This window comes from Tetrao urogallus, assembly GCF_951394365.1.
Source record: "Tetrao urogallus genome assembly, chromosome: 9".
In the NCBI taxonomy this organism is placed as follows: Eukaryota; Metazoa; Chordata; class Aves; order Galliformes; family Phasianidae; genus Tetrao; species Tetrao urogallus.
This window is the reverse complement of record NC_136822.1, coordinates 17,821,152-17,837,298: the sequence shown is the minus strand read 5'-3', so window position 1 is coordinate 17,837,298 and position 16,147 is coordinate 17,821,152. Positions and strand designations below refer to the sequence as shown.

The following is a 16,147-nucleotide window of genomic DNA, read 5'->3' as shown; positions in this document are numbered from 1 at the left end:
CTGTGATTGCTTTTAAAGAATGAACACAGTAGAGAAGAGTCTGAGTCTGGAGAAACAGTCTCAAATTCCGACTATTTTAAAGTTTCTGGGAGTTTTCAGTTGAATTTAGGGTCAGAATTCAGTCAGAATATTTCCACTTCTAAACTGCCTCAAGGTCAAGTGAATACAGATTTTAAAATGTCATGTTTGTGTAGCTGGTGCACCAGCATTTCAGAAGAGGTTTTGCAGTTGGGTGTTTGAAAATAAATTCAATTTTCCAGTGCATGTCCACACATCCTTTTCAGCTGTCATTGACTCTCTTAACATTTTGTTCTTTATTATCATACAGAAACTCTATTCTCTTTAAATTAGGTGCTTTTTGTTATTTTCATACTACATGGTAAGGCTTAATGACATTGAACTGTAAGACAGAGGGGACCCACTCTTTCTCCTTTGGACAAGCTGTTAATAAACATCCCTGTTGCAATATTTGCTTTTATTTTTTAATCTAATACTCAAACAAGATTTTATATATAACTGGCTTATTTTTTACAGAAGCATATTTCATTGCTAGTAGTGTAAAATATTTCAGATTGTATGTATCTGTCTGTTCACTCTTTCATGGGATCTACAATAGTACATCAAGTACGGTTAGTAATCTGTGACACCCAACAAACTCTGGTTCTGTTAACAGTACAACCTTTGTCAAAATTAGTTTCTGTTAAAGTAGGCAAAATGTTAGCTGATCTGTGCCCTTCCTTATATAGCTTCTGTGTTTAAAATTTTTCTAGTAAGCATTTTGAAGACATTAGCAAAGGCAGACTCATCTTAGCCTGTCTTTACAAACTGACATTTTGCTATTTATTGTCCATTACTTGTTATTTATTGTAACAAAACTTTTCAGTTATTTCAAAGAGAATCATGCACTGTTGTCAGCAGGAGTGTTCCTTGAATAACTAGCAAGTTTTCTCCTGATACATCTGCTACTTTAATCTATATTTACTTTTATAGTTAATGGAATTTAGTGCTGTTTTGAAGAGAAAGTTAATGCCTTTCCAGAGCTGAAGAATTTTACAAATCCATATGTTTACTTTGCATAGACAAATATCTTCAATGATTTCCTAAAGCAGGAGCAATAAAATTTTTGTTAATCTGTTACTTGTGTTTTATACTTCTGATTTCTTTAGTACGTGCAGAAAATATCTATACATTATTTTTCAGTAAATTATGTGCTTTATTCTGAAATGATGAACTAAGACAATGGCCTCTGCCTCATGAACTTCATGCAACTAAGATTACCGTTTCCAAGTAGAGGTAGCACTGTAGCCGATAATGGTGCTTAGCTGTTGCAAGATAACTGAGTCTCTTGCTTTAGAAAGGAGCAGCTCTAGAGACTAATATTGCTAGGTTGTGTTGGGGTGTTTGAGCACCTTAGTTTTTTGTTTGTTATCTATAAACCATTCACTGAGTAACTCCATCTCTTCATGAGAAATGTAGTGTAGTTCTTGACCACAAAAGCGACAATGAAGATACTAGTATGTAATAAGTCTATTTCATCTAAGTTCTGTATGTTATTTAACTGTTTAAGATAAGGTTGTGCATCATGCTTAATTACCAAAATATCATGATAAATAATCAACACTATACCTGTTGTTTAATTTCCTTTTGCTATTTCAAGATACATGTAGAGTCTTTAATCGGAATACTTCTGTAAAATGTTAGGACACAACAATCCAATTAAGATTGCAAGACTGACTTTCTAAATAATCCAAGCTAAATAATTGTGCTAAAAAACTCATAACCAATTGCAGATGTACTTTAGAATTACATTTTGTCATAAAAAGTTCTGTGGTGCTTCTCAGTGAGTTCTTTTAGAATTTTGCATTTGAAATAAATACCCTCTGGTTGTCAATTCCAGGTGTATTCCATTTAGGGTAGCTACATCTGCCAACCTCAATCAAACCTCTGAAATTGCTTTTGCTGTTCTTTCTAAATTGCATGTAGACAGGAAGCACCATGGATGAAAGTATCCTTGATAGAGAACCTCACTAGAGAATGGCATTAAAGCTAATGAGGGATTTAGAGAAATAAAAGTTGCTCTGAAGAGGCACTTCCAGGTTCAGAAATTCATCTGAATTATTTCAATCTACTGATTATTCTGTGGACTATTTACTTTTCTGGACTGAAGAATTTCCAGCCCTAGGCTGCATATTCTAATTCAGCTGTAGCTTAACACTGTTGAAGATGTCAAGTTATCTGACCATAATAAAATGAGTTTGTTCTGCAAAGAAAATAAAAGGGTTGCGGCAGCTTGTGCAAAAGATATCGTGTGTCTGTGATTCAGAGTTGGGTGAAGGAGAATTTAGTATAGACTTTGTCTATTCCATGCAGGATTTCTTACACTTCAGTCGGGTATTTAAAGTACAGTGTTGGATAAGAATGCATAATGGACTCAGCATCAGTTCCTTCTGTTGCCCAATGAATCCTTTTGGAAATATTCCATGAAGAACACTGACTTATTGGGTGTCCAGCCACCTGACACAGATTCCCCCAGGCTCACGTAATGTAGTTTATTTCTTCAAAATAAATATTTTTCGTATGCATGTAGGAAACTGCAGATTACTTTAAGAACCTTTGAATCTGAATGGAGTGATTTTATGCAATCAACCCTGTACATTATGTATATCTTCTTAAGAAACCGCATTTCTAGTTGCAGCTTTGAAAAAAATAAATGAAAGGTATTGAGGGCACATAAATATGGAGGACTCCAAATGAAACTGAAAAATAGTAGTAAATGAGCTTGTGTGTGTGTGTTTGCAGAGGTTTGTATTGTGCTAATACATCGTAGGAACAAAAGAAAATTAGCTTTATTTTCTGTGAGTTTGCTAGACTACAGGGAGCCGACAACAGCAAGCATACTTCCAACTAGTAGCAGAAAAAAAAAACACCAGTTTTCATTAGATTTTAAATAGGTTTGTTTCTGCCTTCTTTTATTTCTTCAGACTTGAACTAAAGTTGAACAAAAAACAAGCTTTGAAATATCTACTTTCTTACAGCGTAAGACAGAAAATTATTGAATAGATTTTTTTTAAGGAAGTATAATTGACTCAATGAATCTAAGATCTTATTAAACTAAGTACCTTCTGCTCAATAAGGTCTGATGACAAAATTATTATTTAAACAATCAAGTTTACATACATAACTCAAAATGTAATGTTGTGATTAAGTTATTTAAGTCCACAGGTACTTGAAGTATCATTAATCCAGGTCCTGTACTGTCTAATTAAAAATAGGAGAGGATTCTGTAAGTAAGATAAAGATTGTCTTCTAGCAAGTTCTTACTAATATATTTAATAATTTGTGTGATTGATTGTTTCAAGTTTTCTTTTTCTGTGTTCCCTCTCAACCCTCTAATGCTTCTCAAGAGTCAGCGCCACTTTTTCAACTGCCACCCTTAAGATTGACTTCTTATGACAAGTGATTTAAATAGGTGGGCAGATGTTTTTTAAGGAAACTCTTCTTTCTCTCATTTCTCTTTCCTCTCAAATCATTGCGATGTGAACATGCAGTCTTTTATGTATACATCTGCTTAATTAAAATGTATTTACCACCTCCTCAGCAGCTGCTTGTGACGATTTACTCAACATTCGTGGCTGGGATGGCTGTCACTGTCAACAAAGTAATTTAATATCTTTGAAAGGCCCTCTCTGTGCCTTCTCCTTGGCTACCTCTTTGGTTCATTTTAGAGGAAAAAAGGACTTGGGATTTGTTTCATGGAATTATGCTGAAATTGACTAAAATTTAATTTTAGTTTAAATATATATTTGTAATAAATGCAGTACCTTGTGCTGCTTTTTATCTAGTAAATTTCACTTGTTTCACAGTGCTTAATGCCTTTCCTCATAATGATGATATTGATGCTTGTGTAAAATCCACATTCAAAGTAAAGGCACAATAAAAAAATCAAGTGGGTCTACGGACTAAAATAGCATTCTTGCTTTCTGTTCTGTTATTACTTAAATTTTAGGCTTGTGTACTGAAGTTGAACTGCAGTCAATAAAATGAAATTACGTATTGGTAAACTGAAATCATGTGAAGAAATACTTGAATTTTGTCTCCTTATAATGAAGAGCAGTGGAAAGCTATACTGGTCAGTCAGTTCTGACTTACTGACTTAAGTAATCTCATACAGCGTATTATTTTATGAGAATGAAATGTTGTTAGCAGTGAGTGCATAGGAAAATAATATTTGTCCCCCTTTTTTTTTTTTTTTTCTGAGCAGAAAACATATTTGAGGACAAATTTCAACTTTCTTCTTACAAATCTATTGGAATGAAATAGTTAATTACAAAACTGTGGATTCTAGCTTGTCCACATATATGAAGTAGAGTACTTGTAACGGTAAAGAATTGTTCTGTATAGGCTGTCACTTTAATGAGATGGTGCCAATGGAGTTTTCAAATACAGCATCTACCTAGATCACTGTGAAAGTAATGTCTCCTATTTATTTCCATTGAGGCTACAACATATACAAAGAGCACAATAGCACTATTTGATAGTGAAAATTTTCAGCTACAAAACCCTTTTTTTCAACATAGTCACACCCATTAGCTGATATGCAAAGATGAGCTGATCAAGATGCTCTTCATTTTGTTGTGCAACAGCTGTGCACGACCATCTGGAACATGGCTCATCTTTCACATCGATGTTGCCACTGCTGAAACACACCACCCACTGCCTCACACTGGCATCCATGTTTGGTCTCCTTCACAGTAGCATCCATGTTTGGTCTTCATAAACGTTCAGCAGGCATTCATGAATGTCAATTTTTTCTACGTGGAGGAATTCAAATACATACCTTTTCCATCATTTGCATTTCCAAATTTAAGTGAATGTTGGTGGGAAGGTCCAGCTCCTACTGTCACACCACCAACATCCATTTCTGGTATCTTGGGCCAATGTAATAAAATAGGAGATGTGACTTTCAGAGCAGACCCTGTGTTTACTACTGCCAGTGTTGAGAAACAGATGACATAACATAGCAATGATGATTCCTTTTGACACATTGCTTTTCTGAAAATCACTGCTTTAACACACTGTAGTTAATCCATGTGTTTTTCTATTTGTATTCCTTGGTTTCTTGCATTCAACCATGTATCTGTATATTTGTCTGTGCTTTTGCCTACCAGTATGAAGGGGTCGAGGGCATCTATTATCTACTGTGAAGTCAGTAAGTTATTACTGAACTTTATCCATCTGTAAATTCAGGCAAAAATCTAAAACTGAATTGTGACCAAAATATAATAGAATCAGAATAGAGGCAGTGTTAGGGTTAGATTTTCAAATGTGTTTTGAAATAAGTGCTGAATGAGATTTACAACAATGGTAGAGTGATGCGGGAGAGTAATACTTTCCTATTGAAGAGGTCTGGGGTGAGTCTAGCAGTGCAAATATAGCATTCAGAGTCAAGGAACAGTGTTTACTCCGTATGAGGATTTTCTTTGTTTGATCCAATTCTGTTATCTGTAAGATGGAGATAAATGTTCTCTCTGCTTCTTGGAGGCATGTATGGTTCTACGAGTCTAAATCCTAGACTATAGGATTTAACAGTGATGGGTTAAAACAGATATGAGATGTGAACAGGTTTAAGATCTTGGATTTTGAATATGGGTGGGAAGAAATTTATCCCAAATTTACCAGATTGCTTGGCATTAACATCTACACAGGATCCTTCAGCCTCAGCTGCTCTGTGATTCTGCCTTTGTCAGCCTTTTAGGGGGCAAAAGAGCCTTCATGTAATATCTATACAATACTCTCCGTATATAATTCAATCTTTTCTGGTAATTTTATATGATACTATTATCTTTTCCAGAAGGGACTTTTTTCATAACTTTGCGGATGATGGCATATTTACTGTTCAGAGTGCCAGAATGGAAACGTGCTAATTTCTCTAAGGAGAAGCCTAACAGATGGCACTCAAAAGAGAAAGTAAGGGGATTTGTCTTAGTGATTTTTTTTTTTTTCGAAAGTTAAATGCTAACTGAATATTTACAGTTATAAATGAACAATTTCAGAAATGTTTTGCTGATAAGAAAATGGACGTGGTTGTGAAAAGCCACAGAGCTGTGCAGACGGAGAAGAGAAAGCAATGCAGGCCATCCTGATTTGACATTCATTAGCATAGTATAGAGGCAAGAAGGAGGAAAAAAATTAATCCAGCTGTGTTACCTTAATACTAGAATGCAATCTGAGTTGTTATCTTGTCATAATATCTATTCAGAATAAATGTAAATACATCATGTGCCACTCCAGAAATGTTCCTGAATATCAAGTGAAAAATTATCACTATATAAGTATTAGTCAGTAAGTCTATGGAAACTTGCATGTGGTTTATTACCTACTGACAGGCAGAGAAGGCATTCTGTTGAGTGACTGAAACCCTTTCAGGAAGGAATGAAATACATACAGAAGGCTGATTCAGCATGTGTGCAATGATTCTGCATTTAAAATAGAGTGATTCTTGTTACTTTTGGATCTGATGCTATGATTGTTTGTAGAGGCATCTGCCTGACAAAATCTAATCTGTGCTTAACATCTCATTTCTTATAAGTCAGTGCTCAGCTATTAAATGTTTATGATAAATTTACCAGTTATTTTATAAACCAGACCCTTACGCAGTAATAAAAAAAGTAATAAAAAAAAGTGCTTTTTTTTGCATGGGGATTGTGGTATCAGGACCTATCTTATTAAAATTAATGTGATACAGTGCTCCTTTACAAAGAAGTTAGGTCAGTTTATGGTGGTGTTTTTTGTTTTTTTTTTTACTAGAGAAAGTTGAAAACTTTAAGGTTGTTGGTTGGTTGTTTTTTAAAGCCAATAATAAACTTTGAATTGATGTACATGTTTAAGCATCATTCTGCATCAAGGAACATTAACGCAACCAAGTGCGGGGTCTGTATCCTGGGTTGCATCAAGGGAAGTGTGACCAGCAGGTTGAGGGAGGTGATTCTGCTCTCATGAGACTCTTCCTGGAGTCCTGAATCAGGACTGTGTTGGCACAAGCTATGGCAGTACTGTGTGAGAAGAAAGGGTAGCAATCTATGAGAAAACGAGGAGACCTCAGAACCATTTAATGGCCACATATATTGTAAAAAAAACAAAGCCAAAACATGATTTCACATAGTCTCAAATATGGAAGAATAAATTACGGATATATCTTACTGTAAGAGAAGCATAGTGTACTACAGGTAATGCACACACTTTTATGTTATTGACCAAATATATAGACAAGATGTGGCTCTGAATCATTGCAATGTTACTTACATGCTGTAAAGAAAGTAATTGGTATATCCTAGATGTGTCACTTACAGTGTTTTCTTAGAGATTTTCTATTTCCATTCAATTTCTTGTAGAATGTTATAGGACTTTTATTATTTTTAGTAATAATAAATCTCATTATTATGGGTAAGCTGGACGTCATGCTTGTTTTTATCCAGAACAGTCGTTTTCAGGATAGCATATGTAACTTGATGTATAGGCTAGCTGATGCAAACATACTTCACATTAAGCAAGAGTTATTTTACTATTTATAGTCTTGATCATCGCTGGAGGGAAGGAAATCTGTGTCAGTCTCTTGTTCCTATATTTGTTGTTTATTTCTCCTACACAGTGACCATCATCAGTACAGAAGAACAAGATTTAGTTCATGAAGGAATGAGCTAATGGGCCAGCCCATTAACTTTTGAGTGAGACAGAAATAGAGAGAGAATAGACAAAAATAGAGTAAAACAGTATATGTCTTGGAATGCTTTACAGGAAATATAATTCATATAGGAAAGGAAGCAGGCTCTTTTGTGCCTGTTTGCATGACTTGATACTCATGCTTGGAGGCTACCTGGATCCTTTTTGCAGGAGAGAGAAGAATTTTTGGTTATACTGGATACTGCTGTGCAAACATAAAATGAGCTGACTGATACCAGTCATTCCCTATTCTCATTCTTCCAACTGTCAGTCTTTCAAAAAGCCCAAGAGAACTTGTTACTTGCCAATTACTGTACCTAGTTGTAAACTAGAGAAAAGCTGTTCGCTCACTCTGAAGACCAGAGCTGCTGCATTATTGTAATTACTGCTTTTCTCACTATGAACTGCTGCCAGGCAGGAAAAGGAGATCGGCATCAAAAACTGTAAGTTCTAGCTAGAATACAATACTGTAGTTGTAAAAAGTATTTTAAAATTATTTTTTAAAAGAAACACTGTTTACTTGTCTTGAAGGCAAAAATATGGAAGTGAATGTCAATTAATCCTCTTAAGGAGTGAAGTGTCTCTGTAAACTGTATTATAAACTATTAAGTGTGGGAAGAGTTTTGTGCTACTTACGTAGTACCTTAGTTGTATATTTTGATGTTTTCAAAATTCTTGCTTACAAAAAGAACTAAGGGGAATGATCCAAAGTGAGGAACAGTGCATTTGCAGTGTTCATTCCCAGTCAAGCTACTGCTGTCAAGCTTAGTACATCAGTTTGATTTGTGCTCCCTCGTGCGCACGTGGGCATACAACACTTCCCAAACTCTACTTTAAGATCACAGTACGGATAATAGTCTGGGAACAAATAAGACATTTGAAACAGACTTGCAGGTATGCTGTAATTTTACCTAAAGGGAATGATTTATAAAAGAAATGTGTCTGATATTCAATATTTAGGATTTTTATCCTCTGCTATATTATGTTGTTACTAGGACATTGAAATATACATTAGCTATGTTTAATCTATAGAATAATTGCTTTTCCCTTTTCGCCACTTAGCATAGGATATGTAATAGGAAAAATTTTACTTCCGTGGCACTGTGTCTAAAGGAAACTTTTTTTTTTGTCTAGTTCTTGTCATTTTAATGATTAGTCGTTATAACAAGAAAAGTGGAAAAGGGCATTCAGAGCGATGAGAGCACTGTGAAAAGTTTGGTGTTTTTTTTTTTTTTGTATTGTTGCTATAATTTTTTTAGAAGAGAAATGAAATAATTGGATGTTTTTGCATCAGTGTGTCAAAGCGGTTTTGCTGTTACAAAATAAATGTGTTGCTTTGTATTCCACTTATCTTAAAAAGAAACAAGGCTAACATGTTTTAAAATATGTTAAGCAGACATTAAGGCAGAGTGATTTGTTCTGAGACAGGAGAGTGCAATTTTTAGGCCACTCCTTTGCTCTCCTCAGCTGGGATGAGGAGACACCACAAAGGTAAAAGTGTGAAAACTTGTGGGTAGAGATAAAGCTTTACCCAAGCTAAAGTAAAAGTAAAGCAAAAGCTGTGCTTGCAATCAAAGCAAAACAAGCAACACATTCACTGCTTTCCATTGGCGGGCAGATGTTCAGCCACTTCCAAGCAAGCTGGGATCATTGTGTATAATGTTTTCTTGGCAAGATAAATGCCGTCACTTCAAAAGTCATTCACTTCCTCCTTGTTTCCCTCAGCTTTTATTGCTGAGCATGATGTCAAATGGCATGGGATGTCTCCTAGGCCAGTTGGATCAATCCTCTCCAGCCCCTTGTGGTTGCCAATCCCTCACTGGCAGGGCACCACAAGGATCGGCAAAATTCATAGCTTTGTGCAAGCAGTACTCTGTAACAACTTACTGTCAGTGTGTTGTCACCACAGTTTTAATCAAAAATCCAAACCGTTGCATCATACATCAAAATGTAATATTTACAAAGAAAATTAACTGTATCCCAGCTGACATCATGACAGTCTCGTACTTGATGTCCTGTAAAACTGCTTGGAAAGTCCTGACTGCTGGCTGCTGTTAAAATCCTTGGTTACAGAATCAAAGATTGGTTGGTTAGTTTGTTTGCTTTTAAATACAGGAGAAGCGAATGTTTTTCTGTTCCTATAATGCTAATGAATATTGAAGCAGTGAACTTCTAAACTGACAAATGTTTCACAATGCAGTTCTGCTGGATAATCCATAGAGAGCTGATTAAAGATGTAACAGGAAAATGATTATTATCACTTCTACTCCAAGGACTTCTACGCAAGGTTGTGCTCTTCTCTTGAATAATTTGTTCCTCAACCAGTTATTCTCAACTATCCTTAGAAAGATACTGTCCCAGTCTTTAAGCTAAGTTATTCTTCCTCCTATTAATGAAAAACATTTTGAGCATCATAGGGTGGTCAGCAAGATTTTTAGTACACAGCAGTCAGAATACCAGTTTCCACAGAACATAATTTGCTTTAGAAAGATGAAAGAAGAGTTATGCGATAGACTTTATGTACAGAAAACAAAATATTTGACTTTTGACATCCGAGTGTTGAGAAGATGTGGTATTTTCATTGAGTTTTCATTTCCAAAGTGCTTGGAGAGCAACATTTTTGGTCTGAATAAGCATTCTCGCTATATCAATTTAAAGCAAAAAGGGACAGACGAAAACAATTTATTAGAACAATTTATTAGAACAGTGTTCTAATGGTGACTTTATGAAGTAAAAATGTACATCTTACTCTGTGATTTTGAAAATTGTAGCAGATAGGAACAATTTTATATCAGAGGTTAGACAGATCTGAATTCAAAGAATCTTCTTGAAACAAATCTGCAATTTGGTATGACTGCACTCTTGCTAATAAAGCCAATGAAAAGTACATAGGAAGTCAATAAGAGTTGCCTTAAAAGAATGCTACTTTGTGGAGCTATTCACTGGAAGACCAAGGTGCAAAAATAGAAGCAACAAGAATTTTCAATCTCTGCTGTAAAATAACCAATGTGACAGTGCAAACCTTTTCTAGCAATATTAACTAGGAGTGTTGTTGACTGCTTCTTTGTGATGTGAGAATCTTGTCTTTATTACTAATATTGCTTACGGATATATTTGTAAACAACAGTAACTGAAGGTGCAATGAAATAGCTGCTGCATAGCAGAATTATTATTATTAATAATAGCAATGTGGGCTTAAGACCTAGAGTCACCAATCAGCTGATGGAGTCTTGCTGTAGCAAGCACTGTTCAAACCCTTCAGTCTTGGCATGGGGTTAGATGTAGGTCAGCAAAACCATAGGTCAACTATCCAGAGGAAAAAGAAATTGTGACTAGCTTCATGAAATCCAGTGGAAACTTAGCAGCTGCTGAAGACGTAAGTGCAGTTGTATGAGGATATATGCATTCAAAGTACAAACTGTACAAATATCTGAGATATGTCAGTTTTTACATCTTTGTTTTGATCATAATTAAGATCAAGTGTTCACAAAGGGCAACACAGAAGACATGCTAGGAATGCTGAAGTGGAAGAATACCTCTTCCACAGACATGCGTTGAACTAACTGCTCACTCCAGGCAAATGAGTGACAGAGCCATCTTATTTGACCAAACACACTTCACTCTGTCCTTTACACCTTAATTTATTCTCATACTGTGCTTTGAAGTCCTTCTTGGAGTTTCTATTCTCAGCATAAAACTGTTTGTCAAATTTCCATTAAGCTTAAGGTGAAAAATTAATGAGCCGTTCACTTCAGATATTTCAAAACTTTACTGCTCTATTATTGATGCAACAGAAAGTCAAAGATGTAGGTATATACAATTCTAGTTCAGTGTTCAGTCAGCTTTTTTTTATTTGTGATTTTTTTTTTTGAGAGGTCATTAAAACAGTGTTTCAGGTCATAGACAGAATTACAGTAATGAATTTTATCAGTAAACTTCTTAGGCAGTTTTATTAACTTTCTGTTTTATCATATCCTGGCAGAGGGCAACTTTAATAAACAGCTAACGATGAAATATGGTGTTTTCTGAACGTGGAATTTAAATAGAAGTGAACAGGAAGTTGATTTCTATACCATAAGCTCTTACAAATAAAAGGCAAATTGTGCAACCCTGGAGAAGATGTGGATAAAGTAACATTCTTTTGAGTAGAGAAGTATGAGATTGTGACTAAATCTCTTCTGTTTCTTGTGCTCTGATTTCAGGCTTGACTGGTCATTGAAGCGATGATAAAATTGTGCTTTAATCCAGAATTGAGTGGAATATAATGCACATGTAACACTTGTTGGACATGTTGAATTGTCCTCATAAAGCATTTTCAGAAATCTCAGAATAAGTTACTAAGATCAACAAATTACATGACATAACATTGTGAAATGTTAGGTTACAAGTGTGCAACCCAGACAGCAGGAAATGGGTTCGTCTGTGTTTACAGTAAAGAAGAAAACCCAAAACAGAGTCACTGGAAAAGTGCATTTCTTGCTCTGTGTCAGAAACTTTCTAAAGATTACCTCTTTTTCCACTCCCCAAGTAAACTTAATAATTGATTAATGCATTTTTCTTTCTGTACTGCAAAATATTCTCTGGAGGTCTTCTTAAATGAATAGCAGTTTTAGACCTGGCACAGTTGTATTGTTAGAATTGCAGAGTAAGGAATTCTGTTTCTTGAACTATTTTGATGCCGTAAAATGAAATTTTAATTACAAGCAAAATCTTAATATTAAATTATTCTCAAAGCATTTGTTGGGTTCCCAGATCCTGAAAGTGCTGTGTTGTCCAAGGATTCAGCTGGGAAAGATGATATGAGAACTTCACAAAGTTCTTAGTTGTCAGTTTCCTTGGGAAATCGAGTTGTGTTCTGCAGTTGATAATTGACCAAACCCACGATTTAAAAACAAACTGGAAGACTTCAGCCCAGGAAATCTCAAAATTGTTCAATACGAACTGCATTTCACATGGGGGATGGGTTTTGAATGTTTCTTGTTTGATTCCTGGTCACGATGCAGATGGCTTTGTATACATCTCGTAGGACAAAGATGCTCTTGTGATTGCTAATAAATAGCTGGTAGAGGGAAAGTAACTTCAAAGTCTTTCCTTTAAGTGCTTTAGTATTTGTTCTAATTCTTTTTTTTTTTTTTTCTTAATTAATTTAGTTTTTCCATTGTTAAGGATTCATAGAATCCAGGTGGACAGCTATCAGGTGGACATCTAATCGAGCACATTGCCTCAGAGAAGAGATGAACAATATCTGTGTTGTTCCTGACTGCTTTTGTAGATATTGCACCTCCTGTTGACACGCGTAGTCATTAATTCTTTTAATTCAGAAGTTTTTCTTCTGGATAAAGTAAATCTCCCTTTCCGTAGCTCAGATCAATATTTTTTGTCCTACCCATTAAACTGTACTTTATACCTTAAAATGATTTATTTTTTTAAACATGAGAAGTTTTCTCCTATCAGTTGTTCTCAAATGCATGTCTTTCACAGTCTGTTCAGGTGTGAAGCTGAAGTTGTGGATAAATGGAGAAGGGATAGATGCTTTTCATTTACAGCATTTTGAGGTTCGTTGCTCCTGTAATATAGTCTGCAGGTTGACAAATGGTAGACAAAATAGTGTCTCAGTTACATTACTTGGATGGGCATTTCAGGATTCTTTTTTTATTCTAGAAATAGACTGCTAAAGCTTGAGCAAATTGAATTTACTATCAATTTACTGAAGTAACATTCAGGGATTTTCAGCCCTGTCCAGCTTTGATAAGGCAAGAAAAAAAAAAAAAAACACCTTCTGAATTATCACTTTTGGAACAGTTTCATCTTTCCACTTATAAGAAGTGAACACTGAAAAGATCTCTGCTATGTATTGAAGATGAATAACAGATTTTTCACCATAATTAAATGTTACAGCGTTGGTTGATTTTTGCATTATGATTGAGGGCAAGTTGGAAGATGTCTCAGGAGTTTCTAACAAAAAATAAAACAGGGAGGATGCATATGCTTGTGTATGCTGCGGTTCAGTAACAACACATCTGCTTGTAATTTTCTATAAGTTTATTAGAACATTTTCTGCTGATTTCTGATAGCTTCTTCCCCTTGTGATTGCAAGTCATACAGAATGTAAAGGATACCTCCCAGCTGTATAAAGGCCTCCATGTCAGCAGAAAAACATGTTGCATGGATGTTTTGGAGATAGGCCTCGTAACCTGAATCTCTGGATGGAAGTTTGGGAATTATTCCATCTGCACAGGCATGTTAGAAGGCTTTTAGAGCTTTGCGGAGCTGGTTTCTGCCCCATGCTGTGAACTTCCTCTCCCTTTCCATGCTGGGCTTTTTGTCTGCAAGAATATTTTTGCTTTCCTTGGGAAGATACGGTGCTTTTATTAGACCAACTAAAATATTCAGGAAAAATATATAAATGATTTGTCCCAAACTGTGTTAGAGCATTTCCATTTGTGGAGTTTGCCTTCTCCTCCAGTTATGTCAGTTGTTCTCCCAACATAACTTGTTATCTCCAGAAACCTTCCCATGCTTCAGTGTTGGCAGATGTATAGGGAAACTCATTTATTTTCAAATAGACATTTTAAAATATGCTTAAATCTTCAGCTATCATGATGCTTGTGCTGTTGTTTGTAAAGATCTTAAAGATGTAAATGAAATATTCTGATGCTTTCTGAAGTGTACCTTCTTCCACTGGATGTGTACCTATCTGCTCAGTGTGCTTTTATTCCACACCTCTTTCATCTGCACCTTCAACCTTCCATCATAAAAACAACTGCAATTATAAAATAAGGCAGTCACCTCAGCTGTGTTGAATACTCATTGAGTCAACGAGATGATCAAACTGTATTCTTTGAAATGGAATGTGTATATTCAAATTTCCAGGTTTCTTTTTACGTTAAAGGAACAACTCTCCATCAGCTTGTAGTATTTCATCAACGTGAATCCTCTGTGGTGTGTGTTCTTTTCAGAGTTCACAAAAAAAAAAAAGCTTTTTGTGTGAAAATGGCTTTCCTCTTAAACGCATATTGCTAAGTAGCATAACTTTTATAATATTTTCACATCTGCAGCAAAGCAAACAAGCTTATCAGTAGCAACATCGTTTGGTGCACACAGATACTTCTATTTGATTTCAAGCAGTTTAAATATCTGCTTTTCCTTTTAAAGTTGTGTTCAGTTCTTTCTTCAATTCAAAAATTGCTGCTGATTAGTAATTCTATTGTTCACTGATTCCTTTAACTATGCGGTAATTTTTTTTGTTGTTAAATCATGCACAATCTACTATCTGCTTGGACTCAAAAGCTTTTTTCTTGTGGAACTATTCCCTACTTAATGTAACATCTACATGTAATTTTGGGGTAAACATTCTTAAAGGAATATTTTTTCAGTAAGGTAAGAAGAAAATAGTGGCTGTTTTTCTAAATTAGATGTCTTAATCTGTATTGTAGATGGTTGGTTTTTCACTTGGTTTATGCTTTATTCAGAAATTCTTAATTATAATTAACAAAATTGCTCTTTTCTGTCTGCCATTTAAGATGGAAACTACAGGCAACATCGACTGAACCTCACTGCACTGTTAGTGCAACCAATTTCTGCAGCACTTGCCAAAAAACTCGCTTCGATACCTGAGAATGGAGTCCAAAAAGACAAGTGTGTACCTGTGCAAATGTCAAGTACAGGTAATGCTTTTCAAATGTTTGTTGTTTTTTTTTCTCTTAACTATGAAATATTTTTCAAGAGTTCCACGTTTGTTTTCTAGAACGGTGTATTGCCAAGAGGTTTAGCTGACTATAAGGATGTTCTGCGTAGCTAATTTCTAGAAGAGGTTATGGAAAAAAATAGAACTTATGCTCTTAAAAAAGACATTTGTTCCTTTATCATTGGCTACCTTACTGTAGTTAGGTATAACTTTTCTCTTTTGCTAGCATTCAGCTAATATAAGTCAATATCTGAAGTACAAAGTCTCTTAGCATAAGGCATTAAACTCTAATTCTTGCTATTGACTAAAAAAATCCCACTGTCTTTAGATATCTTCACTAGGGAGCAGTTATTACAGTTTGTTAGGCCTTGTTGAAGTGCTTAAACATCAAGGCTGTGGGAGCAGTATTATTCTGTGCCTTTTTTTTGTGTGTGTGTGTGTGTGCCACTAGCATAATAATTCTAAATAGTGTTGTGTCTTTCTGTGTTCCTTAATTTTTATCTGCTGTAGAATAAACACTGTATTGTTGTCTAAACCTTCAGGCACCTTTCTCAACAAATTTCACCGGAAAAACAGTCATCATGACAAAAGTGAAATGACTTGAATAGAGCTAGATGAAAAGAAAGGATGCATTCATCTTCAGAGATGATGCCATTAGCAAACTCTTACAGATTATTGCTTGAACAAATTTATGGGTTTTTTGGAAAATAAAAGTGAAAATACAGTCTTCCAACAAAAGCG

General features: G+C 35.2%; 1 protein-coding gene across 1 annotated transcript in view; it reads left to right on the top strand.

Moving 5' to 3' along the window:
* The window catches only part of NAALADL2 (N-acetylated alpha-linked acidic dipeptidase like 2), a gene marked incomplete at both ends in the record, with an annotated part of 278,850 nt that overhangs the window by 180,210 nt on the left and 82,493 nt on the right, over positions 1–16,147 (top strand). Inside the window, one exon of the mRNA XM_079539540.1 lies at positions 15,243–15,386. Within this exon, the coding sequence (XP_079395666.1) occupies positions 15,243–15,386 (144 nt within the window). The remainder of the gene's footprint in view (positions 1–15,242; positions 15,387–16,147) is intronic.